This window comes from Ailuropoda melanoleuca, chromosome 8 (genome assembly GCF_002007445.2).
Source record: "Ailuropoda melanoleuca isolate Jingjing chromosome 8, ASM200744v2, whole genome shotgun sequence".
NCBI lineage: Eukaryota > Metazoa > Chordata > Mammalia > Carnivora > Ursidae > Ailuropoda > Ailuropoda melanoleuca.
The window spans coordinates 104,692,626-104,718,789 of record NC_048225.1 but is presented as its reverse complement, the minus strand read 5'-3'; the positions used below and the strand labels follow the sequence as shown (position 1 = coordinate 104,718,789).

Here is a 26,164-nt window from a genome sequence, read left to right as displayed (position 1 = left end):
GGAGAGAGAAAGGAGGCTGTGTGCCCCCAAGGGAGGAGGCGGGCTGGGCAACAGAGGTGGATTCAAAGCGTGTAGAAATCTCTGGTGGATTGGATTAGTGACCTGTGCGCCCTGGTTCTGCGCCCTGGCCTTGGCCATCCCCCATGTCAACCCTCTCTTAAACCTCCCCTCCTTCCCTCCCAAGAAGTCAGGGAGCCGTTGGGTTGGGGGAGCAAGAGGGGCGGCTGCAGCAGCCGGCACCCCAGACCCCTCCCCGGGACCCCCTCTTTGCTCTCCTGGCTGGCCCCACCTCTCAGGCCCCAGGAGAGGCCTCCTCCACTCCTGCCCACAACACCCAGAGTTGACATCCGGCTCTGGAGGCAGCAGCATCCGGAATGCAGCAGGAAGGGTGCAGGACACCCCTCCCATGCCCAGGGTGGGTTCAGAGATACACACAAACCGAACTCTCCGTCCACTTTATATATATACATATCCGAGCAAGCCCCACCCACCCGCGTGAGGCCTGGAGAAGGGCCTCCCGTCCTCCATCTTTGGCATCAATCTGTCCAAATCAGCTTTTCTGTACAACATGAATTAAATATATTATCTGTCTTTGTGCTGAGTCACAGGACATTCACAGTACAGTGGGGGAGGAGGGGAGGGACTTGTGGGGAGGCCAAGACCCTCCAGGGCTGCTCCTCAGGCCGAGGGGTTGGGCTGGGTAGGGGGCTTGCGTAGAAAAGCCAGGCCTGGCCTCCCCTTGGCCTTGCCATTCAAGATTCAGCCAAGTGTTGAGGAGACCTTGGGAACACAACAAGCGTCTCGGAAGGGGTGGTGTGGGGGGCCTTCTTTGGGGCTGCGGCCCCCTCCTATTCCCAGCCCCCTGGGGTGGGGCTCTCAGGATCAAAGCCTGTGCGTCCTATCCCACCTTCCTCCACCTCAGACCGCTGGCATGGGCACCCTGCCCTCTGGGGGAGCCGGGGGCACGCAGAGGCTGGTACCAGGATGGGGTGGGGCATGGGCCGTAGGGGCTGGGCAGGAGGGAACGGGGGCGGCTGTGCGAGCCCCAAGGAGCTGAGGCTGGCCTGGCACCAGGATCAGGGTGACCCTGCCTACCTGGGTGTCGTCCCCAGGACCCTGGCCCAGGGCTGGCTTATCAGGGCTCAGGCCAGGTAAGCAGGGGCCAGTCTCGGGAAAGGGTGGACAGGGAGGAGCTCAGGCTGGAGCTCCAGGGGCAGTGAGCGCTCCAGCACCTGCCAGTAAGGCAACCCCGTTCAGACTGGGGAGACGGGCAGGAGCCAGCTGAAGCAGCAGGAGTGCAGCTGGTGGTACCAGGCCACCTCTGGACTCAGCTGGGCATCAGCAGCATGGGGGCCTCTGGCCAGGAGAGGGGGATGGGGACAGAGTGAGGAGGTGGGCAAGGGCTGGGCTACTATTCTCTGCTGCTCTGGGGACACCCTCCCTTCAGGTGGGGGGTGGGCTTTGGCACGCACATCGGCACCCAGGATTCCAGGGTCCTAGACGAGGTGCCATGGCGCCTCCTGCTCTCACAGGGGGAAAAAAGTGAGTGACGTGGGGCAGGCAGCCCCCGGTGGGGGGTATGGCAGTGCCCACGTCAGGGCACAGTGCTCAGCCTGCCGCCGGGACCTCCCGTCTGTGTGGGTCTCACGCTGGTGCCCAAGGACCTCAGGGTGGGGAAGGGTCTGAGGGCCCTCCCTGCCCCCTCGTCTCCTCCCAGGAAAGCGCTCAGGCCCAGGTCCAGGGCTGGCGACAGAGGGGTTGGGGTCTAGGTGAAGGCCACGGGGAAGGCATGTGGGAAGCAGGAAGAGGAAACAGCCGTGGCCAGCAGGGCTGCCAAGAGGTCCTCTGGGCCAGCCATTAGCCCTTGTTCCTCAGTCCTCCCAGGGCCACGCAGGCCCCATCCTGCCCGCCGTTGTGCTCGCGGTGACCTCTCGTCTCGGGGGCCGCAGCCAGGTGGGCGCAGCTCAGAAGATGCTCTGTCGCCGGCTCTTCCCTCGGCCTGGAGAACAGAGGGGAAGAGGTGGGGCTGCAGAGAGGCTGCAGAAGGGGGCCCCAGGGACCAGAAAGGAAGGGCGTCCTCCAGGGCTACTCTGACAGAGCCAGCAAAAGTATGCTCTTGGAAGCCAGTCGGTCCTGGGTTTAAATCCCATCTCTGTTATTTACTAGCTGTGTGACATTTTGACCCAACTTCCCCTGCAACTCAGATTCATTGATTATGAAACGGGAGCATTCAAAGTACCTATTTCAGGGTGCCTGGCTGGCTCCGACGGTAGAGCCTGTGATGCTTGATCTTGGGGTCGTGAGTTTGAGCCCCACACTGAGTGTAGAGATTACTTAAAATATACATACACACACACACACACACAAGTGCCAACTTCAAGGGGTGTTTTAGGATTGTGTAAAACAATGCACTTGTCACATCTGAGGCCATCAGCTGTTCTAGAGACAAGGTATGGTTCCCCCAGAGTGGAGGTGAGAGAATTCAGTTTGCAGACAGAATGTAGGCGAGAGAGCGTGCACCTTCATCAGGGCTCTGTCCCATGCAGTGTTGTGTCTGCAGTGGGGGCTGACAAAGGACGCACTGGGGGAGGAAGCCTGGGCAGGAGATAGGGAAACCAGCCCCTTCCCTGCTCCCCATGGGCCCCCTGAAGGGAGGCCAATGGCGGGAGGCCATGCTGATTCCCCACTCTGTTCTTCAAGAGGGAGGAGCAGCCTACCCCGGTCTCCTCTAATAAGGGGTGGGGGAGGCACGAGCCCCTACCTGGCTGCTGGAAGGCCAGGCCCCGGTAACCTGGGTCCTTCTGGAGCTGGATCTCCTTCAGGGAGAAGATGGATGCCGCTGTGGTGAGAGAGGAGAAAGGTAGGGAGAGAGCCGGGTGGGGGCCCCCCATACCCACAGAGCGCTCCCTGGCTGGGGAAACCCTTCATTCAGGACTGCCCCAGGAGCCCCTAACTTGGCCTTTCAGGCTTCTTAGATCCCACAGTATTCCTCCTTAGTTACAGATGGGAACCCAAGGAGGGGAAGTCCTGCGCCCAAGGCTGCCTGGCGGGACTGGGGGCCCCTGGCCTCTTTTTTCCAGCTCTTCCACTCACACACTTGCTGCCCCCTTTCTTTGGTTCTGGGGTGACCCTGGCCCCTCCCCCAACCTCCCCCAGATACTCACTGTCTTCAAGCTGGTGCACGCGCTCTCCCAGAGACCGGAAGTAGGGGTGGTTCAGGGCTGCCTCTGCTGCCATGCGACTCTTAGATTCATACTGGAAGGCATAGGGTGGGCTATGGGGCCCTGGCTGGGGGACTCTGGGGACCCCTCTGCACAGTGCAATTCCTACACCGAGTTAGATGGCCAGAATGAGCGGGGCCCGAGTCTAACCCAGGGGCCCCCAGGGTCCGCAGCCAGCCTCCACCTCCAAGCCAGCCCAAGGCAGTCTCCAGGCTCGGCTCCCAGGTCTCCAGCCACCAAAACAAAACCAAAAATGGGACTTCCAGAGAGTGACCTCATCTTGGGATGGAAATACAGAGGCCGAAGCCACCACGATCATAACATTAATAATAGCAATATTAACACATAATACCAACAGCTCCCCTCTACTGTGTGCTTCCTTCAAGACAGGTACCATACTAAGTGTGTTGCATAATCTCAATTTATCCTCATGACCAGCTTATAAAATATGAATATTAATTCCTCTTTGCAATGGAGGAAACGGAAGCCCAGGAAAGTTCTATAACTTGCCCAAGGCTACACAGCTAGTAAATGGGTTTGAGCTGGGGTTTGAGTTCAGAGTGAGCCCACTCCCATGACTGTGTGGAAAGCAGTGCCCCTCCTGCACCTGGGGGTGGGGCGAGGGGGTGGAATATGGGGGAGAGCATGAGTTGTGAGCACAGAGGAGGGGTACTGGGGCTTCCATGCTATTTGCCATTGGGCTGCCTGTCCCTGGGCTGGGCCGGGGGCACAACTCACCAGGAGGAGGTTGGTCAGGAGGTGGATGCCATCAGTGTCCAACCTGCAGGAGGAAGGAGCTGGCATAGGCCTGGCCTGGATGGGGTGGGGGGTGGGGGTGTGCGTGGCCACCTCCTCAGGAGGGACAGCCGGACCGTGAGCAGGAGAGGAGGTGTGGGGCGGCAGGGCTACCTGGGAGCGTGGCTGATGAGCGGCTGGGGGAGGTACCGGGGGAAATTGTAGGCTCTGAACTCCGACAGGGCCATCACACCGGGCCATGTCTCTTCCGTAGGGGTCCCTGGGGAGATGAGGGGGCGTGGGAAGGGCATAATGAGGGTCTAGGGCCACGGGCGACTGGGAAGGGTGCAATGAAGGAGGTGGAGGCAGAGAATGGCAGAGGCCACAGGGGTCGCGGCCCCGTTGAGAGCAAGTGGGAGCCCCTCTCCCCAGTCCCTTTATGCGCCTGGGCTGTACAGAGTTCTGGCGCCCCCTGGTGGCGAGAGGGAGGTAGCGGCCGGAAACTGACCGAGGAGTCGGAAGATGAGGTGCAGCTCCTCCTTGACCGTGGAGCCGGGGAAGAGGGGCCTCCCCGTGGCCATCTCGTAGTGGATGCAGCCCACGCCCCTGCGGGGAGCAATGGGCAGGAGCGGCGTCAGGCTGGGCCTCCCCGCACCCGCCCTTCCTAGGGCTGTTCCACCAGGGCACCGAGGGTGCCCTGCCATGGCTCCAAGGGTCCTGGCTCTGGGGTGGGGACCCCAGGACAGTGGAAGCTAGCATAGCCCAACCCGCCACAGGGGCCTCTCTCTGGGGCTCCTCGGGGCTCTAGGGCGCTTTAGCCTTTCCCCTCACTCCGTCGAGTTTGGGTCTGCACCCATGTAGCAGTTCCCCAAACAGCACTGTCTCAAACTCTGTCCCCATCGTGAGAGGGAGGTCCATAATCCATTCTCTTGGGGACCCACCCGCCCCCCCCGCCCCAGCACAGAACACAGTGGCCATTCATCAGAAACCTGGGTTTCAGCTTTAAAGTGGGGCTGATTTTTTTCGTTCTACACCAAATCATATGCACGTTAATTTTAACACAAACAATAGATCCTTTCCAAAATTTTCAGTAGAACTGATGCTTGGGGAAGACTCGTCCTATTTACTGTGGCAGCCCTCCTGTGCCCTCTGGTGACCGCCTAGGGGATCCCTGGGGGGAAATTTTCAGCAGCAGGGCCTTGGAGGGTCTCTTTAGAGCCAGGGGAGCCCTAATGTCGTCCAGACTTAATTCTTTCCCAGCCGGTTACTTCAGGAGGCCGTCACACGGCCTCTAGTCCAAGGAGGCCAGGCAGTTCTCTGCAGGGGGCCTTGATGCAGCAAAGGGAACAAGGAGGTGTGCCCCCCTCGCCCCCCCGCTCCGTCCCCACGGCACTCACTCACCACATGTCGATGGGGGTGGAGTACTCCGTGGACCCCAGCAGCACATCAGGGGGCCTGTACCACAGGGTCACCACCTCGTTGGAGTACGTCTTCGTGGGCACTGACTTGGCCCGGGCCAGGCCTGCGGACAGACCCGGCGCTGAACCTCCCAGCTCCCTCTCCCGCAGCGCCCCCTCCTGGGGAGACCGCGCCAGAGCCGCCCCGGGGCCCCGCGGGCTCTGGCCCTCACCGAAGTCAGCCAGCTTCAGCTCCCCCCTCTCGCTGATGAGAAGGTTCTGCGGCTTCAGGTCCCGGTGCAGGATCTTGCGGCGGTGGCAGTAGGCAAGACCCCGGAGCAGCTGGAACATGAAAATCTGAGGGTGGAAGGGGCGAGAACAGTGAGCAGGGGAAGGCGAGAGTGTGTCCCACCTGCGAGACCCTGTGTTTCTGCCCCATGGCTGGGAGGGACGGTGAGGTCCCTGGAGAGCCACCCCTGGTTCCCCACCCATGCTGTGCCCCACCCTGGGCTCCAAACATCCCAGGGAATCCCATCCACAGGGGAGGGCACGAGGTGTGTGGAAGAGGCAGCAGGGTGCTGGAGGCCAGAGCGTTCTCTGGCCCGGGGGGTGAGGGGGGCCACGCAGGGACAGGAAGCCCACCTGGGTGGGGAGCTATGGCCTTGGTTCTCTCACAATGACCAGAAGGGGTCTCTCATCCCTTCAGACTTCTCCAGAATCCTCTTTTCATCCATGGACCCATTTGACAGATGGGAAAACTGACGCTCAGAGTTGGAGAGGGGATCTTATACCAACAGCTAGACGGTGGCAGAGGGTGTGTGTCTGCACAGGTGGGGTAGGGCGCTTAGCACCGTTCCCAGTATTCCCTGAATGGCAGTGACCTTGCACGCCCTCATACCTTGGAAGGTCTGAGCAACCCCAGCAGCTGGGACCCTGGTGGTGAGAGCAGGTTCCCGTGCTGGGCTAGAGAACAGGTGGGGACTGAGAGGGGCTCCTGCGGGCGGGCGAGCCTTACAGAGGCCCTCACCTTGACGTTGTGCATGCTCACGAGCCTGCCGCACTGGTCCAGATACTGCTTCAGGTCGCTGTCCTGGAACACGGGGCCTGGCTCAGCCCTGACCTGCCTTGACCCCTGGCCGGAAGCCCCTCCCCGGGCAGGGCCCAAGCTCTGAGCGGCCCTTAAACCCCCTGGGCCCACTCCTGCATGGGAGCATCTGAGAACCTGACTCTAGAACAAGGCCTGGCCTGCCCCCGCCCGTTGCCCCACCCCCACCACAGAGGGGAGAAGCTGCTGGCCCCAGCCCAACTCACCAGGTACTCAAACACCAGGGTGAGAGACCGCTCCGTATGGATGAGGTCATGCAGGGTCACAATATTGGCGTGCTTTAGATTCTTCAGGAGAGACACTGTGGGGTGACAAGCCCACCTGGGTCCCTGGGGCCCCCCACACCCCTCATACCCTTTCTTCCTGGGATCAGCCCTAGGAGCCCCCACTCCAGCAATGACTCTCTGCCCCTAGGCTCCCACTGGGGCTCAGGCCAATGAAGCCCTCCTCCCGGGAGCGCCCAGGCGCGCAGGGCCCTAGGGTGCTGTACCCTCTCGGATGGCAGTGCAGGGCGCCCCCTCCTCATGCTCCAGCCGGATCTCCTTCAGGGCCACGAGGTTCTCCGTCAGCTTGCTGCGCCCTTTGAAGACTGTGGCATAGGTACCCTGGGGACAAGAACCCCAGCAGCACCAGCCACACTCAGGCCCCATGCGCCTCTCTCCAGCGCCCTCCTCTTTCTGCGTCTGCGTGGGCTGTGCCCTTCCCCCTTCTCCTCCTGTCACTGAAATTCTGTGTTTGCTCCAAGGCCCATCTCTCTCTGACTCTGCCCCTTGCCGCTCCCTGTTCAAAATGAACTGTCCTTCCCCTGAGCCCCCAGCAGGCGAGGGCCCTTCTACTAGAACACTAGTGTCTTCCCCTTGTCTGTAAACCCCTGGCCTCCCCAAGGCCCTGACACACCGCGTGGCTCAGTGGTAACAGAAATAGCTAATGGCCCACAGTTCGCACTCTGAGCGCATGTGCAAGCTTATTATAGGAACCTCGTCCATCCCCACGACAGCCCTGGAGGCAAAGCGATTACATCTCCATTTGACAGAGGAAGAAACTAAGGCACGGAGAGGTCGCATCACTCGCCCAAGGCCACAGAGCTGGTAAATGGTCGAGATGGGATTTGAATCCAGAGAAATACTTGCAGGAAAAGCAAACAAACTGGTTTATGCCCAGAGCCCATGGGCCCCACTCCATCCTCAGACCCTCCTCCAGGACCTGGCCCCCCACCCCAACACCTGCAAAAGGCTGGGCCAGATTGGATGACCAAGATGGTGTGCCTCTGCGGGGCAGGGGCAATGAGAAGGCAGGACAGGGTGGGCAGGGGAAGGCCCTGTCCCCGTTCCTCACTGTCCTGCCCAGCCTCTTACCTCCCCCAGTTTGTCCAGTTTCACGTATGTTTCCAGTTTCCCAAAGCCGATATCTGACTGAGAGGGAGAGACATAGGGTCCTGTGAGCTTGAAGGCCCCACAGCACCGCATACATGACACCCCTGAGCCAGCCTCCAGCAGGGAAGGGAATGAGACCCCCATTGGGGAGAGGGAAAAACAGAGGCTAGCAGGGATGAGGGAAGCCACAAGTTCTGCCTCTTGGTCTCTCCCCTCTATCCCCATGATAAAGAAAGGAACCCTTGGAAGTGTGAGTTTCTTCCCTCCGCACCCCCCTCGCAGTGGAGGGGGCGGAGCAAGGGCCGGGGCACCTGGGATTGCCACACACCTTCAACACCTGTCTCTGCCTTGCTCAGACCGTGTCTTGCTCTCCACTGCACCTCAAGCGTCCAGTTCAGAACCTGCCTCCCCGGCAGTGTCTCTCATCACCATATTTTCTCTAGCTCAGTAGTACCCGACCCTTAACAATATAGATTCCTGGGCCCCACCACCCGGAGTCTGATTCTGTAGGTATCTGGAGTGGGGGCCAGAGTCCACGTTTTGCAAAATGCTCCCAAGGAAATATGATAAGCAGCCATGACTGGAAAGCACATGCCAGCTAGTCTATGGGTCTCACTGCAGTGGAAACCGTGGGGGCCCAGGGAAGGTTTGGGGCTCAGCTCCAGCCTTGGTGGGACTCACCCAGGGAAAGGACATTGACCAAGGACTACAAGCCTTGTGAATCCGCTGAGGCCAGCAGGTGGCGCCAGAGGCCCACAAACTGCGGCAGGCCTCCGCTGGGTCAGGCAAAACTCAAACCGGTATGTCCAGGCTGAGGGTGGGGGCGTCTACCCTGGTGACCCCTGACCCTTTTGGGACTCACCAGGGATGCTCGGCGGGACATGCGGCTCAGCGGTTTGGGCAGGTCTGGACTCTCCAGCTGTAGCTTCTGCAGGAATTCCTGGGGCAGGCGGATGTCCATGGGCAGAGACAGCCTCTTGCTGGTGTCCTGCAGTGTCCGGGATGAGACAGGGACATCCGTGTTTGCTCCGGGTTACCTCGTGCTGTGGGACCCTCACTTTTCACCCAGGGCCTGGCTTCCCCTGTGGAGCAACCCCAGTGGGGCCAAACCACCAGCTGTGACCCCAGGCTCACAGCTGCTTCAAAGGTGTGCTCAGAGAAATGTGAACACACAGGGGTTGCTTTGTGACCTCAGGAGGTCCAGTCCCCTCTCTGGGCTGCAGCATAACCATCTATAGAATGAGATTCCAACGGATGGAAGCCTATTTTTCTTATGCATGGGCCCACGCATACGGGTCCTAAGAACAGTAGTCAACTGTCTAGCCCTTGCTGTGTACCAGGACTGTTCTATGTATTCGGTATATATTAACTTGTTTAATCTTCACGATGACCATTTTAACACAAGGAGACTGGTGTACAGAGGCTGAGACACTTGCTCAAGGTCACAGAGCTGGTCGACAGCAGAGCTGGGATTGGAACCCATGAAGTCTGGCTCCCAGGCAGCCACCCTCCTCGGGCACACACCCATCGGTGAGTCCTGCCGCACCCCCACCCCCCCCCAGGGGAGAGCCCAGAGCCCCTCACCTCCATGGAGAAGCGGCGCTGGCTCTGCCGCCGGTACTGCAGGCCGGGGGACGGCTGCCCAGGGTCCTCCCCACTGTCTGTCGGGGAGAAGGTGCTGGACTCTGGCTGGGGGTCTCTGCCGAGAGGCCCGAGCTGCAGGTCTGAGAGGGAGAGGCGTCAGCTGCCCCCCGCCCTTGCCACTTCTGTCCACCCCGCCCGCCCCCCCCCCGGGCAGTGGCAGTGTAGGGAGGGCCAGGGAGGGCAGGGGTGGGGGGCTGCGGGGGAGCGGCTAGGGCAGGGCGGGGGCGACCGGACCCCTCACCCTCAGTGTGCCGGTTGTGCAGCTGGTTGAACTGCTCTGTGAACTCGGCCAAGGACTCCTCGATGGTCTCGGTGCGCGGCACTGACAGCGAGAGGCGGCGCTTAAAGCTCTTCATCTTGTTCATGGTCAGTGGGCGGCGGCGGGGCCTGAGGCGGGAGAGGGGAGCGGAGCGGGTGAGAACAAGGCACCAGGCTGGGCCACAGCAGATGCGAGCTCTGGGTCTTGGTCTCCATCTGCCAGTCGAGGTCTGGGCCCGGCATTCGGGAGCTGGGGTCGCCTCTTTGTCACCAAGGTTCCAGGACCGAGCCCTCTCCCTCCCTGTGAATCCCCCGGCCCCACCACCCCCGCCCTGGTGAGGTAGTCACACTATGCACTCATCAGTATAGCCCCGTGCGGTAGGGTGGGCCAGCAGGATCCTGGGGGCCTCACCAGGGCCAGATGGTAAACTTTAAGCCATGGAAGTCTAGAGAATTCTCAAAAGAGGCCTGGAGTGGCAGGGAGGGGACCAGAACTCGAGCCAATAGCTCTTTACCAACTTGTGTTGGCTTGAGTATGTCAACACCCCATCAGGAAGCCTGACTGACTGACGCCCAGAACATCAGCTTGGCCTGCGGCCTGGTGACAGAGTCTGGTCCAAACCCCACTTCACCCTGATACTCACACCTGGAAGTCCCTCTCTGGCCTGTCCTAGGTCCCTGGGAGACTGGAAAGGAGAAGGGACAAGGGAGGGGACATGTGCCTCTGAGCTGGCCCAGCCCCATCTCTCCGGCTGAAATGTGGGAGGTCAGGAACCGCTGAAGGTCTCAGGGGAAACACAGAAGCTTGCTGGAAAAAGACGGCCCCAGGGACAGGAGGCTGAGCCCCTCTCCCGCCAGAGCCCTGAGGGGGAGGGTGTCCATGCCGCAGAGAACACAGTGGGGGAGAAGGGTGGGCTGCTCTGTCCAACCTCAAGGCCCCTTCCTGAGCCGGAAAGGGTTCCCTCCCTGGGGCTCCCCAGCCCTCGTGCCCTCTGAGGGGATACCCTGCTGGCCACGCAGTTAGACTGCTTCTTCCTGCAGACCCTTCCTTCTGTATCTTGCCCTGAACAGCGCCCCCTGCTTCCCCTGTCCCCGCCCCCACCCCACCGCTCCCCTCCATGGTTTCATAAGTTCTGGTGTGTCTGCCCCCATCCTGCTCGGCCCAACCCCCCTGGTGGAGCAGGGACCAAATGCCTCACAAGTGCGCCACCAACACCTGCCAAGAAGGCATCCAGGGCCAGTCCTGTGATGGGAGGGGGCCAGCCTGCACCCTCTCCCAGCTTTTACCCGAGCCCCCGGCACAGCCCGTTCCCAATTACTAGCCGGTACCCCGTTGCCAAAGACCCCTCTCGAATCCTCCTGGTTTAAGGGATTCTGGGTCATAACATGTTTGCTTCGTGACCATCCTTCTGCCCTCAGCCAGCCCGGAGAGGGTCCCCTCCCGGGGCCGGCGGGCTCCTGGCTGCCCCCAACGCAGCTGCATTGTGGCGCTGCTGCAGCCCTGAGCCCGGAGACCTGGCGGACCCCTCCCTCAGGCTGGCACTGGCCGAGCCCACCTCTATCCGGGGGCCCCAGAGCCTCACTTGGTTCCTCTCAACAAGTGAGGACTGGGGAGCTACTCTGTGCAAGCACTGGGGTCTCAGTGGGGAGTGAAGCGCGGGCCCTATTCTCCAGGAAGTCAGGGGAACTCTGGTCCCTAAGCTCACTCCTGCCCCCCAGCCTCAGCCGCTCCTCCCAGGCCCTGTGCGCTCTAGTGGCTGCTGTCTGTAGGACGCAAGGCCGTGAAGCTCGCAGAGGGCACTCACCCCGCCTCACCCAGTCGTGCGAGCCCGCCCGGGGCCAGAGGGTGTCCCATAATGGAAGCTTCGAGACAGCGGCAGCATATGGGTGCCAGGGACAGGAGGACCTAGATGTGTCCTACCTGTCGCCTCACATTTCCCAGCAAGACAGGCGAGGGAGCTGTCCCCCTTGAACAGGTCACTTGTTTACAAAGTTGGCCGAACACCAGTAGCACCAGGGAGTATTTTTAAAAATTCAGATTCCTGGGTCTCACTCTCGGAGTCTGGAACTGAGGATGGTGACTGGGAACATGAATTTTTTTTTAAGATTTTATTTATTTATTCAACAGAGACAGAGACAGCCAGCGAGAGAGGGAACACAAGCAGGGGGAGTGGGAGAGGAAGAAGCAGGCTCATAGCAGAGGAGCCTGATGTGGGGCTCGATCCCATAATGCCGGGATCACGCCCTAAGCCAAAGGCAGACGCTTAACCTCTGTGCCACCCAGGCGCCCCGGGAACATGAATTTTTTTTAAAAAGCATCCCCAGGGACGCCTGGGTGGCTCAGTCAGTTAAGCGTCTGCCTTCGGCTCAAGTCATGATCCTGGAGCCCTGGGATCGAGTCCCGCGTCAGGCTTCCCACTAAGCAAGGAGCCTGCTTCTGTCTCTGCCTGCTGTTCCCCCCGCTTGTGCCCCCTACCCTCTCTCACAGATAAATAAAATCTTAAAAAAAAAAAAAAAAAGCATCCCCAGTGATGTGGAAATGGAGCCATGGTGAGAAGTATCTGAGGTCTAGATAAGGGACGGTAATCCATCCAGGATTCCAGATTGCCCTACTGTGCTGAGACAGGGAATCCTCTGGGCTGGAGAGGTGCAGGAGGGCAGAAGGCAGGCTGAGTGGAGCAGCAGAGGCCCCCCCCACCGGATTCCCCCCCACCACACAGTAGGGAAGGTCATGGTTAGCCTAGGGCTGTGGCGGGGGGAGCCAGGCACTTGGTTCCTTCAGATCTGAGCCCTGCCAAGAGGGACTAGTCACGCCCCCTTCTAAAAACAGGGCTCCCCCATAAAGCCGTCCTGCAGTCTGGGATTTATGGGATGGCATGTTGGGTTCGTGCTCAGGAATCCACCAGTAGCTGCCATAAATCTTACACCCTTGCTCCTGCCTGTGGGGGAGGAGGGCTCATTAGAAGCCTTCTGGGAGGAAGGCCCCCAATTTCTGCAAAACAGAAGAGATCCAGCCTGAGTAGCACGTGCCCCTGCTGTCCCCTCAGTTCCGTGAGCAGCAAGGAGCCTCCAGCTTGGGCAGGGGTGGGATGGAGGGTGGGCTGGGGAACTAGAAGGAGGGTGAAGCTTCTCAAGCAGGAACACAGGGCCAGGCGATGCAGACGGATGGGGACCGGCTGTCCTCCAGCCGCTCCAGAGACCCAGAGGAAGTGGCTGTCACTGGAGCAGGAGGGATGGAGGTCAGATGTAAGGATGGACTTACTGATGGCAGCAGCGAGGCAGGCGGCAGGGGTGGTGACCACAGCAGAGAGTGGACGCCTCTCTCTGCAGGGGACAATCGGGGCATTGAACCCGGCAGGGTCTTGGGTGTGACAGGGCAGACTGAGTAGTGAATGCTCTCTGTTGTTCCCTCGCTCAAGACATAAGATGCCTCTGTCACTTTTCCCTTGAGAGAATCAGCTCTTCAGATTTGGGGGGTCAAGGGGGAAGGGAGACAGGAAAAAGGCCTGTCACCTTGTTGCTGTCTGCCCCTCACCCCAATGTGGGTACAGAAGGCCTCAGTGTGACCCAGCCCGAGGCCAGCCCAAGGCCGGGCACAGTGTGGCCTTTGTCCCTGGGCCAGGGAGCCATCTGGGGCTGTCCTCGTGCAACTGGTGCCAGGGGAAGAGGGAACTGGGCATCCAGGGATGCTGGCCTTGCCAGGCTGGGGGGTGTTGGAGGAGAACAGGCCCCCTCAGGAACTGTAGGCATAGACCCCCCCAGAAGCAGACCCCACAACGAGGCTTTCCCTCCTGCCCCCCTGCCAGGTGAGCCTAAAGTTCTCAGCCTACCTCCTGTGATCTCCCGGGCACACCCCACCAGCCCAGAACTTCCTGCTGGTGTCAGAGCAGCGGGTGGCACAGGAGAGGGAGGAGCCAGGCCCGAGGAAGCTGACACCTGCCCAGAGGCCACTCCGAGTTGTGCGCGGGGAGTAAGGCTTGAACTTCGGGGAACGGCAGCAGGATCCACCATCCCATCTGCTTGCTGGCCCGTGGAGGACGCGGAGGCTCCCAGACGACACTGACTTGCTCAAAATCATGCAGCAATTTCCCACTTGTTACTAAGCGCACAAACTCCGTGACCGCACTGCTCCCTGCTTCTCCTAAGGGGAGCCCCCCCGACTCTGCCCCTCCCTGGGGCCCGGGCTGTAAGAGCCGTGTCCTGTTCCAGGTCTCCTCCACCGCCACCCCGAATTAAAAGCCAAATTCATTCTGGTGCCACCACCAGTAGGGCTGGACGGTGGCACTCTGGTTATACAATCTCTCTTAGCTTTGGCTCTAGTCCTTCACTTGACGAGTATTTATCAACCGCTACACATGCCAGGCACTGTTGTAGGCCCCGAGAATCCACTTACGAAAGAAAGACATAATTTCTGCCCTCATGGTACTTACATTTTAATGGTGGGGAGCAGCACAGACAAGAAAATAAATACATAAAATGCCCAGGATGTTAGATGGTGACAGGTGCAATGGAGCAAAATAAAATAGCAAAGAAGGATGGGGGGGCGGTGCAGGGCTGGGGTGTTGCAATTTTAAACAGGGTGGTCAGGAAGGTCTCCGCGGGAGAGTGACATCTCAGGAAGATTCCAAGAAGGTGTAGGCAAGGGAGTGAGTCATGCGGAATCGGAATCGAGGGGAAGCAGATCGGTGCAGGAACAGGAAGTGCAAAGGCCCTGAGGCCGAGTGAGTTTGGTATGCTCTAGGAACAACGGTGTGGCTGCAGGGGCGGCCATGGGGAGTACAGAGCAGTGTGTCGGCCCCCACATGGAACAGGAGGGTTTCAGCAGATGAGTGACGTGATCCCACTTAGATTTCAATAGGCTCCCTCTGGCTACTGTGTGGAGAACAAACTGTGTGGGCAAGGCAGGAAGCACGGAGCCTAGTCAGAAGGCTACTGCTGAGCTCCAGGGGACAGATGGTGGTGGCTGAGACCAGTGTGGGCACAGTGGAAGCGGTTGGCTTCTGGATATTTTCTGCAGGTGAAGCCCAAGGGATGGGCAGATGAGGTGTCAGAAAGGAGTTGAGCAAGACTCTGAAGGGCTCTGGCTGGAGCCACTGGGAGGATGGTGTGGCCACCAGTGGAATGCTGGAGCGGAGGTTCGGGAGGGATGACCAGAAACTGGGTTTGGGGCAAGGGTTTCGTGTCCACAGACGCCGGGTAAGCTAACACAGCGTGGCACAGGCACAAGGAAGACGCCAGGAGATGTTAGCGCTCGCCTCCTCTCCTCTCAGACTCCTGCTGAGACGCAGAGGCCCCAGATAAAGCCCATGGGACACGTCCCTCCCGGCCCTCCTTCCAGCCTACAAAGGGCTCTGAGACCCCCAAGGGAAAAGGGGCGGGAAGCAGGGGTGTGGGCAGCTACCAGCAGCCCTGAGGCACCTGACGGAGAGGGAAAGACCAGGCGGGCAGGGTCCCCCCGACTTAGATGACCCAACTCGCCAGGGCCACACAGGGCAGAGGACCCCAGCCTCCCGGTGGACCGCTCTCCGCCCCCGTCCTCAGAGGGGAGAATGCTCCCACAGTAGGCCAGGCCGGCCCACAGGCCCAGTGCCCAGGGAGGGCATGCAGCCTGCTGCTCCCAGGTCAGCCTCTGCCAGGCCCCAGACCTACCACCTGGCCCGGGCCTGGGCCACCTGCCAGGCCCTGACTGGGAGACGATGGAGGCAGGAGGCTGGCAGAGCACTGAGGGAAGCTGGGCAGCAGCACCCCCCTCACCGGAGTGAGCCAGGCTTTGAGATTCCTCTCAGCAAACCCCTCTGAGATGCCCTTTCCCTCCTCCCTGAACGAAGCCCCAGTTCACAGCCTGCACCCAAGGTCCTTCGATCCAGCCCCCTGCCTGCAAGGGCTCTGGTCTCCCCGTTCCCCACAACCCAAGCTCGGCTCCAGCACCTGGACCCTGGCCAGCTCAGGCCTGGGGTCCGGCAAGGCTTCCCGGCCCCCCGGGGCCAGCAGCTGGCCCTCCGACGGGCACCGTCCGAGAAAGTGCCTCCTCGCACAGGGCCCCGGCGAGGGCTTTGCAAGCGCCCCTCTCGCTGGGGTGTTCCGCTCCCTCTGCCTGGGGCTGCTGGCAGACAGCAGACAGGCTCATGGTGAGAACCTGCTGGGCTCCAGGAACTGGTCAGGTGCTTCTCCAAGTCCCCCTTGTGCTTGTGTCCTGTTTTCTTTGCTTTCTGATCTCCGTCTCTGAGGGCCCAGGGGCAGGGCTTGAAGGCTGTAGCTCTCAGCAGCCCACTCCCTGGAGCCCAGAGGGTCTGAGCCTCGGTCTCGAAGGCCAATTACGGGCCAGGATCCTTATGACACGACCCCCTCTGCCGCCCTCTCCCTGCCCCCCGCCTCGGCCACTCTGCCACTTTGGGCCTTTGGGCAGGTTTCAAAAGAACAAGAGGCCACGGCTGACCAAGTCTGCAGAGGTCATGAGCTGGGACTTCAGAGACACTCCCTCCTCCCAGTGAGAGTGGCCCCTCAGGGAGCCCGGCAGATAGCATCACTTCCTTCATCCTCCCCCTGACCGGCCCGCACAGCACGGGGCATCAGGTTCCCTGGCTTGCAACAAACCTAAGGAGCGGTCAGTCAGCAGCAGCACGCACAGCCTTCATCCCTGTCCTCGCCCCGCCCCAGCTCCTGCCTGGAGGAGAGGCTGGGAGCCTGGGGCCTTCTGGGTGGCCAGACTCGAGGAGCACACAGAGGCCTTGCAGCCGTCCTGCCAGGGAGCAGACGCTTCCCACAGCCTCTGCTGGGAATGCAGGAAGCAGGAGGAGAAGGCCCTCCCGGAGCAGGTAGGGCTAACGTGCAGGAAGCGTGGTCAGGAGATGAAATGTCTGGGGCTCACGGCCGCCCCTGCTCTTTGGGCAAATGTACCATTTACCCCTGCGGGGTCCCACCTGATGGAAATGTCACATAATGAGGGCCACATGCTGGCCAGGCCTGCTCTCCAAAATTCTCTGCTGCTCGGAGTATGGAAGAAATCCCAGCTTTCCCACTTACCAGGACCATGACCTGGGAAAAGGCCGCATGCCTCGGTTTCCCTGTCTGCTAAACAGGGAGAATATCTCATCCTCGATCCAACTGCCAAGAGCCTACCAGACTTAACTTTCTTGGTTGCTTTCTGACGATGTCACTCCCCTCTTTAAATTTCTTCAACATCCCACTGCCCTCAGACAGAAGTCCAAACTCCAGGGCCCAGCAGACCAGGCCTCTTGTGTTTTGATCTGTCTCCTTCTTGGGTCTCGGTTCTCACCACTCCTTGGAGAATGCAGTATTATGGGTGTACTTGGCGTTCCCAGAGTAAACCACACTCGTGCCCCACAGCGCTGCACGTGCCGTTCATTTGGCCCAGGATGCTGTTCCTCATTGTTCCCTACAACTTCCAAACTCAAGTGTCGCTTCCTTTGGAAAGCCACACATGGCCACACCTCCTCCCCTTAGGTAAAATGGGGTGCCTCCTCCATGTTGCTTCCCCGCCAGCCTGTGTACATTTGTCACTAGACTGTCATGTCCTCCAGGACGAGAGCCGGGTATCAGTGAGCTCTTTGCCCAGCACCTTACGCAGCCTACGGGGTGCTCAGGGAATGAATGAGGTCACCAGGCCACTGAGCCCCAAAGGCTTGTTTAAGACTCTTTCCTCTACATACATATCAGGCCCACTGAGGACAAAGACCGTTAGTCCCCTTGAACCGCTGGGATGTTCTGTCTGCGTGCACTACATGCTGATTCTTTTCCTTCTTTCAGTGCAGCCAAGGCTCTGTTTCTAGGTTTCTCTCATGAGGCCAGCTCCAGTCTGAGTAGGTGGGCCCAGCCCTGCCCTCTTCCTGGGCATCCCAGAGCAAGGCCCGCGGTCCAGTAAACCAGCCCTCGACCCCGGACATTCTTGGCTCTCCTGACTCTCAGTGGGAACCTGGGACATTGCAGGACTGATGGGCCAGGGACTAGAGAAAGCCAGTCAAGTGCTTACATTTTCAAGGCTGGAGAAAGGCATAACGTCTTCCAAGAGGCCTTCTGCGACAACCGTCACTTCTCCGCTGGCCTGAAAGCCTACCGGCCCCAGCCTGTGGCATCCTGGACACCCCAAGCAGAGCGCCTGGCTCCCTGGACGGTGCCTGTTCATTTGTCTACTTCCCTGGTTTGCCTGTGAGCATGTTAAGAGCGAGGACTGGGTCTGACTCATGACACCCCAGGCCTGGCACTGAATAAACCCTCAAATGACCAGTGAGTAAATATCTGAAAGCTGTGAGTCTGGAATTCTAGGGGCTGTCTGGAGACAAGAGAGCAGCCAGGAGACTGTCACTTGCCCACTGGACTCAAAGCCTCAGCTTTAACCTAACCTGCCTTCTCTGGCCAGCTCTTGGCTCCAATGGCAATTGTGGGGGTGGGGGGGGACCACTGAGGCACGGGGGAAACTGCCTGCAGGGCAGCGACTCCCTCAGCGAGGCCTGTGGAGGTCTCCGCTTGGGCAGACGACCCACAGTGAGGGACGAACTGGGGATGGTGAAAGACCTAATGCTAGGTTCCCACCAAACATCATTGAGTTGGGGCCTACAGGGCTGGTGGGGAAGGGGTCTGAGAGGGCCCTAGGGCCTTCCTCATTGGAACGGAGGCCCATATATCATCTTCTGCTTTTTCTTTTTAACCCTTTTTGAGATCCAGCTAAGTCTGGTCTGCAGTCTTCGGGGAGACTCTGGATTTGCAAGTGCTAAGATCAAACAAGGCGCCCTTCCTCCAGCTCTGGTCCTGGCTGTGCAGAACATTCCAGACCAGAGGCTGCGGCAAGGGACAGTAAAGGCAAGACCCTCCCCCTATCGCCCTGCCTCCAGACCAGGCCTGCCTCCCCTCCCAGGCAGAGAAGACCCATTCCCTGCTCCTTTTAGCAGGCTCTGTTAAAGACCCTCGAGGAAGGTCCCTCAGCTGCCTCGCCCAGCATTTTCAAAACCCCCAAGAACGTTTTCTGAGGTCCTCCTTCAGTCCCAAAGGAGACAGCACACATCTGTCTCCTCTCCATTTGCTTAAGTGCAGAGGCTACTGCCCACCATCTTCCTCACGACGAAACGGAGGAGAAATAAGGCAGGTCAAGTTCACCCACCCTCTAGCTCCCCTCACCCAGGCAAGAAGTCAGCTTTCTTGGTGGTCTGTCGCGAGATCTCTGTGAACATCAAGTGCTGGCATCCCTGGGGATCTCTCGGTCTCAGGAGCAGGGAGGGCAGGAGGGGAGGCTTTCCCAGCATCTCAAGACTGTATTCCTATTTATACTCCACTCCCAGCATCCCCCTCCATCCCCCCCCAGTCTGGCCCACATTCCAACAGGACCCCCGCCAATATTCTCCAACTTTTAGGGCAAGCTGGCCTCCTAACGCTCAGCATGGCTTCCCTTCCACCAGGCTGGGTCCAGGGAGCACCCTTGGCCTGGACCACCTCCCGCTCCTCCCTGCCTCCAAGGCCCCCTCTGAGAAACTTCTGAACAACTAACTCACCGTTGCTCAGCTGTTCTCTAAATGCCCCTTCGGTGGCACCTGCTGCCTGGAGCTGCTCGGGGAAGGGGTGGTTTCTCCTAGTCACTCACTCACTCCACAAGTACCTGCTGGGGGGTGGGGGGCAGCCGCTGTCCTGGGCTCCACGCCCTGGCCTCCCCTGCCCTGGCCTCCCGGCTCTCCTCCTGCTTCTCTCTCCCTCCCCCATCTGCCAGACTCACTTCCTCTACCTGTCGCTCAAAGCTGGCACTCCCCAGAGTTCCCTCTCCAGCCTTCTGCTCTTCCCCTCTGAGCACCCTTCCTGGTGACCTCATGCTCTCCCGTGGTGGCAACCGCCAGCCACGTGCGGATGACTCCCAGACCCAGAGCTCTAGCCCCAGCAAGCCCCAGGGTGGCAATAAGCAGGTCCCACTGACTCCCTGCCCTGCTGTCTGGATGTCCCGGGGGCGGGGGTCGTCTGACATGCTAGAATAAACCTCACTGAGCCCGGAGGGAGCAAATAATTTGAGATGTGTTTCTAAGTGAAAAGGGTGGATATGTGCAACTCGTAAAGCTCAGTGTGTGCTGGATATCCACGTGCCATACACGCACACTTATAAACATGAACATTACATATAATCCAGAAAGATACAAGGTAAATTGCCAACAGCAGTTACCTCTGGGTGGCAGAACTGGGAGTGACTTTAATATCTTCTTTTTGCTTACTTGTACCCTCCAATACTTCCATAATGGCCATTCGCTGCTTATGTTAAAAGAAGTAACACTTCTTTTTAAATGAAAAGAAAGTATTTTTAGATTGAGATTCCAAAACTCTTTAGTGCAAGCCTGGGGAGAACTATAATTATCTCGAACAGGGATTGGCAAACTTGTTCTGTAAAAGGCCAGATAGTCAATATTTTCGGCTTTGGGGGTCATATGGTCTCTGCTGCAATCCCATGACCCCCCCCTTTGTAGAAAGTGCCCGGAGACAAGATGGACACAAGTGAGTGGGACTGTCTTCTAGTCAACTTTTACTCGGGGACCCCAAAATCTGAATTTTATATCGTTTTTAATGTCACAGAATATTATTTTCCTCTTTTGAATTTTCCTCAACCCTTTAAAACTGTACAGACCATTCTTGGCTCATGCCAGGTCAGAAGGGGCTGGAGGTGGCTGAGATCCCCCACACGGAGGCTTGCCCCTGAGCCTCCAGTGTCTGTCCGGTATTCGAATCCAGCACCCACTCCTTTGGGAGGTTCTTTTTCTCCTCTTATCTGGCAGTGGGGAGGCCTTCCATAGTGTCCTCGGTCATCCGAGCCGTGGCAGGGACGGGCTCTGCAGGCCTCGGCTGGGGGAAGCCTTGTCTGTGCTTCAGAGTTTAAAAGAATGGAAGGCGGGGTCCCTCGGGAGTCTCGGAGCACAGCTCACCTTAGCAGCGGGATTGGCAAAAGTTGGACCTACAGACCAGTTATCTTGGATGGAGCTTTAGAAATCCCTTGGTCTGTGCCCTGAAGAAGGCAAGACTCAGAAAAGGGAAATGACCTACCCAAGGCCACTCAGGTTGAAGGGGCAGAGCTGAGACCAGAATGGAGGGCCTGTGACCGTGACTTCAATGCTCTCTTTGCTCCTTTGGGAACTGCGAGGACCTGCCCAGAGATAGCCCTCCCTCCACGGGGCAATGTTACCAGGGCAATCGGCAGCCCACTCAAGGACCCCCTTGCCTAGGGAAGAAGCAATGTCAGCTGTGGCCTCAGCCCAGAGCATGGCACCTGGCTCAGCCAGGGTGGGGGGTACTCCCCGCACGGCTCCATGCCAGGAACACAGAGGGGCTCTGGGACCCCTTGTCTGGCCTCATCCCATGCCCTGCTGACAGAGGTGGTCTGGAGACCCAGCACTGCTGACATTATGAGTGATACTCTCGGGCACGGGACCTCCTACCTGCTTCTAGGCACTGAATCCTGCCATGACATGGGGAAGGACAGACCAGGCCTGGTCACCCAGCAAGGCTCTCCTTTGCTAGATGCCTGCGGCCAGAGGAGAGAAGCAGCCCAGGTTCCTGAAGGGCCTCCCCACCCCACCCCCCACCCCTGACAAAGGCAAGAAAGGGTAGACTTCTTTAGGGAAGCAAGGGTGTAAAGACAGAAATCATTCTGGAGTTTTGTCAGAACTTACCACAGTAACAAGAAAATGCAGAAGGTCCTTGGAATGAGAGAGACTAGAAATGTTTTAAGAATAGTTCCCTTCCCCCATTTGAGGCCTCAGCCTCGGTTGCTACAGGGACCAAGCAGAAGCCAAGCTACTGAGAATTGCCGCGCGGGGTCCAGTGACTTAGTCAGCCACTGCCCCTTGCTAATGACACGAGGTGAGGCAAAAGCCAGCAGTGGCGTGGCCACTGTCTCACTGACGTCCTCGTAGCACGCGAACTAGCACTCCCACTCTCCCCCATTTCTCGCTGAGGAATCTGAGGCTTGGGTGAGCAAGGTCCTGCCCCTGAGACACCTTACTCAGCAGCAGGGGCAGGACTGGAGCCAACCCAAAGCCAGTAAACTGCCCCTACCCACGCTGGGCGGAAGGCGGGCGCTCGCATATAAAGAATGAATGAATGACCAGCCGGCCATTATAGGGTCGCCTTGTCTGTCCCCAGCCCTCCAATTCCAAGGAAGACTTTACTTGATGTCGGTAGGTGGGGTGGGAGCACAGGGTGAGACCCCGGTCCGCGGTTCCAAGAAAGAGGGTCTCACCACCATCCCTTCGAAAGTTCTGGCTAATGTCCCTGAACCCAGGGTGTCCTGTCTCACCAGGGACACTCATGCCTGCGAGGAGCTTCAACGCCCTTTCTGGCTGCAAGCCAGACCTCATACTTGCCTTCGTATCCCTCCTCCCCTGCAGATGAAACTGTGAAGATTTCAGAAGCAGATGGGCTCTCCTTTAGACAGGAGTCCTGGCTGAGACACGCCCACAGCTTTCCCTCTCCTCGATCTGGGCCGCACCCCTGGTCAGCTCCTGCCAGGCCCAGCCGGCTCTGTGGGGATCCTGGGCCCTTGCCCCAGAACTACAGTTAGCCCGGCCTTAAAGCTGGGTTCTAGGGGTATGCATGCAGCTGTGGGGACCAGGACAAGACAAGCTTAACCCTGGGGCGCTCCCCCCCGCCAGAGATGGCAAAGTGCCCACTCAGCAGCTATTGGCAGCAGGGCAAAGGCAAAGGGTCCAGGGTCGGGGAGAGAAGGGGTGAGGGGAGGACACAGGGCTACAGGAGAGAAATGTGACTTGTTCCCAACAAACGAGCTGAAGCTAATCAGGTGAGTTTGGACCCAGGCCAGCCACTCCCTCAGACAACACAGCAGAACGGGGACTGTAATCCATGAAGTGTTGAGCGAGGGTCCTCTCAGCCCAGGCCAAGGAGCTGGAGGCTGCTGGTTTTCCCACTCCCAGTGCCCACCTCGCTCATGCTGGAAACCAGAGGGCAGAATCCCAACACAGATTCCTGGTCCCCTCCTGGCAGGTTTCCATCTACCCCTTCCTCCCCAAGCTGGAAGAGCAGGAAAGATGCTCAGGGCCCAGGCTGCTGGGATTAGGCAAGCCTGCCTTGGTCTCTACCCGAGAGCCAGGCATGGTGTGATAACTGGGAAATTTCCTTCCCGAATAACCATGCACAGCTCAGCTAACAGTCATTGAACATCTGCTCCATGCCAGGCAGTATGTGTTATCTCATTTAGTTCACCTAGCAACCCGCCCTACAATGACCCCTATTTCACAGATCGAGAAACTGAGGCTCAGAGAAGCTCAGGACTCTGCTGGGGAAAGGGGGGTCAGCTAGTATGTTCTGGACCTGGATTCCAACAAGACCCTGGTTCACCCTCCCCTTTAGGTCTCAAACTTAGAGAAGGAAAGGAATCAGGAGAGATGGACAGAGATGCTGGACGAAGTCCCAAACAGAGTGACCCCAGAAAGAAGAGGCATGGTTGGGGCAGAAGTTGGGAAGACCAAGCCAGGCTCTGCCCTACAGCATGGGGCATGTCAGCAGACGACAGAGTCTGGGTCTCCAGAGAAAACCAGTGCAGCCCTGAAAGCAGCATCATGTCCCCTGGGACCTCGGGGGTGGCCTCCCGGGCAGGTGGCTGGATCCTGTGAAATCTCAGACCAAGAACCTGCTTGTTCCAGGGATCTGGTGTCTCCTCTCCTGCGACCCGTGGAGAAGCCTGGCTCTGCCTGGCACAGACAAGCAGGAGCCTCCGTACCCGGGGCACCACACCCATCCTGCCTTCTCCTGAGGACTGATGTCGAACCACAGAACACCAGAGTGGCCCAGGGACTGTGAGCAGGGGGAGCTCAGGGTCAGACGGAAGTGGGCGAGATCCCACTTATGTGAGACTTGGGGAAAGCTGGTCTCTCAGAGTCTCTGTTTGCTCGCCTATAACGTGAAATGGTAAGACCTACTTTATGAAGCCGTGGACACACTGCTGGGCACCCAGGAGCTGGTCTATAAACGGTAGCCACTAAGGCGTTCAGAACTCAGATGCATCTTACTGAAGTCTACTCTGACTCTGGAAACCCCCATAAATATGGGAGGAACGAGGGCTCCATTCTGGCGGGGCATGGGTGGCCAGTGGGGAGAGTCCCCGGAACCTAACAGGCTGTGAGGTTGCAGGGGTGGGGGGAGGCCGGCCTCCCAGGCTCATCAGCGGCCCAGGAGGCGGCCGGGGGCAGAGTAATCCGAGCCAGCAGCTTTGCTGTGGCAAGGTGACCCTCTCCAGACAGCTCTCAAGACGCGGACCCAAACCCAGAAGCCAGTGTTGCCTGGGACCACACTTGCCTCCCCTTAACCCTAAGCAATGTGTCCCGGCCCCCTCCCAAGGCTAGACTAAAGGTGGGGGGGGGGATCTCTGCCAGGTGATCTCCCTGTCAGCTAGTCATCCCAGCATCCTTGAGGATTCTGCTCCCCCAGCCCAGGGTCCCGGAATGTGCTGTGTACCCATGCCCAGGGGGAGAGGCCACCTGCATCTCACAGGGTCCTGACCAGGGGGGACAAGCTGAATATGCTGCAGCTCACAGGGTCTGGGCCAGGGGGGACAAGCTGGTGCTGGCAGTGAGTCACAGTATCCAGGCCACAGTTGAGGAACTGCAGAGGGATGGGCTGGGGGTGGGGATGAGATTCTGGGGAGCTGACCCCCACCCCTCACACAGCCCTAACTTTCCTACCCCTGCTGTCAGGAAAGGGTTCAGAGTGCATGAAAGAGGCCACTGGTGCCTAGGAGGGTGCTGACCCCACAGCACGGAAAATCGGTCCCTGTCTCCACAGCCCTACGCCCACAGGGCCTGCAGACAGCTCCAGGGAACTCCCGCCGCTGCCAGCAGGGAGAGAAGAGAGGCCTCCAGCCGGTACCCGATTTCAGATTTCTGATCCTCTCTCCCCCTCCCCCGCCCCCCCACAGCAGAATCCTCAAGCCACACAGCGCAACAGGCCACCCGCTGTCCTTCCCCACCGCTCTATTAACCCTTCACCTACTGCTGCTGCGGGGTGGGGGCCACGGCCCCTGCGGTCTCCTGGGGGGTCCGAGAAGCGGCAGCAATCCCCAGAGGGCCCCACCGCCCCCACGCTGGAACCTGCAGGGCTTCACGTGTCCTTCCACCTTCACCCCAGAGCTCTGGTCTCCCACCCTCCAGTCTGTCACTCTGGAAAGTTCACCGGAGCCCAGAAAGCCTTTCAAGGCGCGATCTGGCCCCACACTCGCGCGGGTTCTCCCGTCACCGGAGACTCCCGACCCTTGCCCTTCCCAGAAGGAAGGGCGATTAGAAAGCGCCTGGTCTGAACCTGGGTGGAAAACTTTGCTTGCTAGGGTTCAGCCCCGAGCCCGGGGGCCAGAGTGAGTCCCGCCGGAGACTCCCCGGGGGAGGGGGGATCTACCAAGACAAACCAGCGCACCTGGAACTTGGGAGGGGCCTGCTCCGGGCATCACCGCCTCCCCCCCGCCAAAGCGCGAGCCCGCACGCCTCGTGATCTCCGATCGCCCCGCGGCGCTCCGGCATTTCCCTCCAACCTCCCGCCCCAAGGCAAAAGCAGACCGGCGCCTTTAAGAGCCGCTCCGCTTACCTTTGCTCGGTTTACCCGGCGCCGCGGTGCCCCCTCCTCCGACCGCCCCCTTCCTTCCCCGGCGCGCCGCCCGCCCAGCCCTCCGGACACTGCGCGTCGCCCGCGGGACTCACCGCGCGTGTCCTGGGGGCCGCGGCGCGCCGGCACCCGCCCGCGACAGCCGGGGTGCNAGCCGGGGTGCCGCGGGGCTGGGCGCCGTGCCCTGCGCCCTGCTGGGGTCCCTGCCCGGGCTCGGGGCTGCTTCCCCCGCTCCGGAAAGGTGAGCGGCTCCCCAGAGAAGCCGCAACCTGAGCTGGAGGAGGAGGAGGAGGAGGAGGAGGGAGAAGGGGAGGGGAAGGGAGGGTGGAGGAAGGTGGGGAAGAGGAGGGAGGGGGAGGGGGAGGAGGAGGAAGGGAAAAACCCGGCCCCCGCCAGAGTTTTTCACGTGTACAAGTTGACTCCTCCCCCGTCCCTCCCGCCCTGCCCACAGCCGCTGCCAATCCCCAGGGCTCCCTCTGCCCGGGTGCCCACCCCTTTCTCCCACTCTGGGAACCAGGGTCCAAGCGCCTCTTCCGGTTTCCTTCCTAGGCCTGGCCTCTGCCAGCCCTCTGGGGCTGGCCCGGAGAGTCTTGACTAGACGATGAGCCCCTCTGGATCGGAGGGCCGCAGGACTGGGGCCGGACCGCCAGGGGTGATTTGCATACAGTGCCTTTCACTAAAGGTAGCTTCCCCATCTTCGGAGTCTGATCCTGGATCCCAGCACCGGGCACCCCAGGAGCTAATGCGCACAGGCCCGACCTGTTGGCCATATTTGCCTTTAGTGTTCTCGCAGCAGTAGCCCTAGGGCCCTCCCTCTGCCCTGTCCAGTCGGACTTGTCACTT

At 59.7% G+C, this 26,164-nt stretch overlaps 1 protein-coding gene across 3 annotated transcripts; it reads right to left on the bottom strand.

Moving 5' to 3' along the window:
• Nucleotides 1–442: 442 nt before the first annotated feature.
• Nucleotides 443–25,466, bottom strand: CDK18 (cyclin dependent kinase 18). Of its 3 annotated transcripts, none has more exons than XM_034667125.1 (16): nt 25,417–25,466; nt 9,717–9,862; nt 9,416–9,555; nt 8,694–8,819; nt 7,814–7,870; nt 6,949–7,063; nt 6,665–6,759; nt 6,381–6,443; nt 5,587–5,710; nt 5,358–5,478; nt 4,465–4,562; nt 4,131–4,236; nt 3,960–4,002; nt 3,165–3,255; nt 2,762–2,839; nt 443–1,999 (listed from the first exon to the last, which is right to left on the bottom strand). In XM_034667125.1, exons 2-16 carry the CDS (start codon nt 9,838–9,840, stop codon nt 1,965–1,967), a joined length of 1,416 nt encoding a protein of 471 aa, XP_034523016.1. In that variant the 5' UTR covers nt 9,841–9,862; nt 25,417–25,466; the 3' UTR covers nt 443–1,964. The 3 variants fall into 3 exon arrangements, with proteins under 3 accessions (XP_034523016.1, XP_034523017.1, XP_034523015.1); XM_034667126.1 differs by having other exon boundaries at nt 25,304–25,417; XM_034667124.1 differs by lacking the exon at nt 25,417–25,466 and adding an exon at nt 25,136–25,254.
• Between the last annotated feature and the right edge of the window lie 698 nt (nt 25,467–26,164).

Bases quoted from the DNA above. Each gene is read 5' to 3' on its own strand.
- CDK18 (XM_034667124.1), bottom strand. From the start codon at position 25,239: ATGCCGGAGCGCCGCGGGGCGATCGGAGATCACGAGGCGTGCGGGCTC. The intron at 5,711-6,380 runs GTGAGGGCCTCT...TTCCACCCTCAG, and splicing joins TGAGCATGCACAACGTCAAG to ATTTTCATGTTCCAGCTGCT. The intron at 5,479-5,586 runs GTGAGGGCCAGA...GTCTGTCCGCAG, and splicing joins GCTGAAGCTGGCTGACTTCG to GCCTGGCCCGGGCCAAGTCA.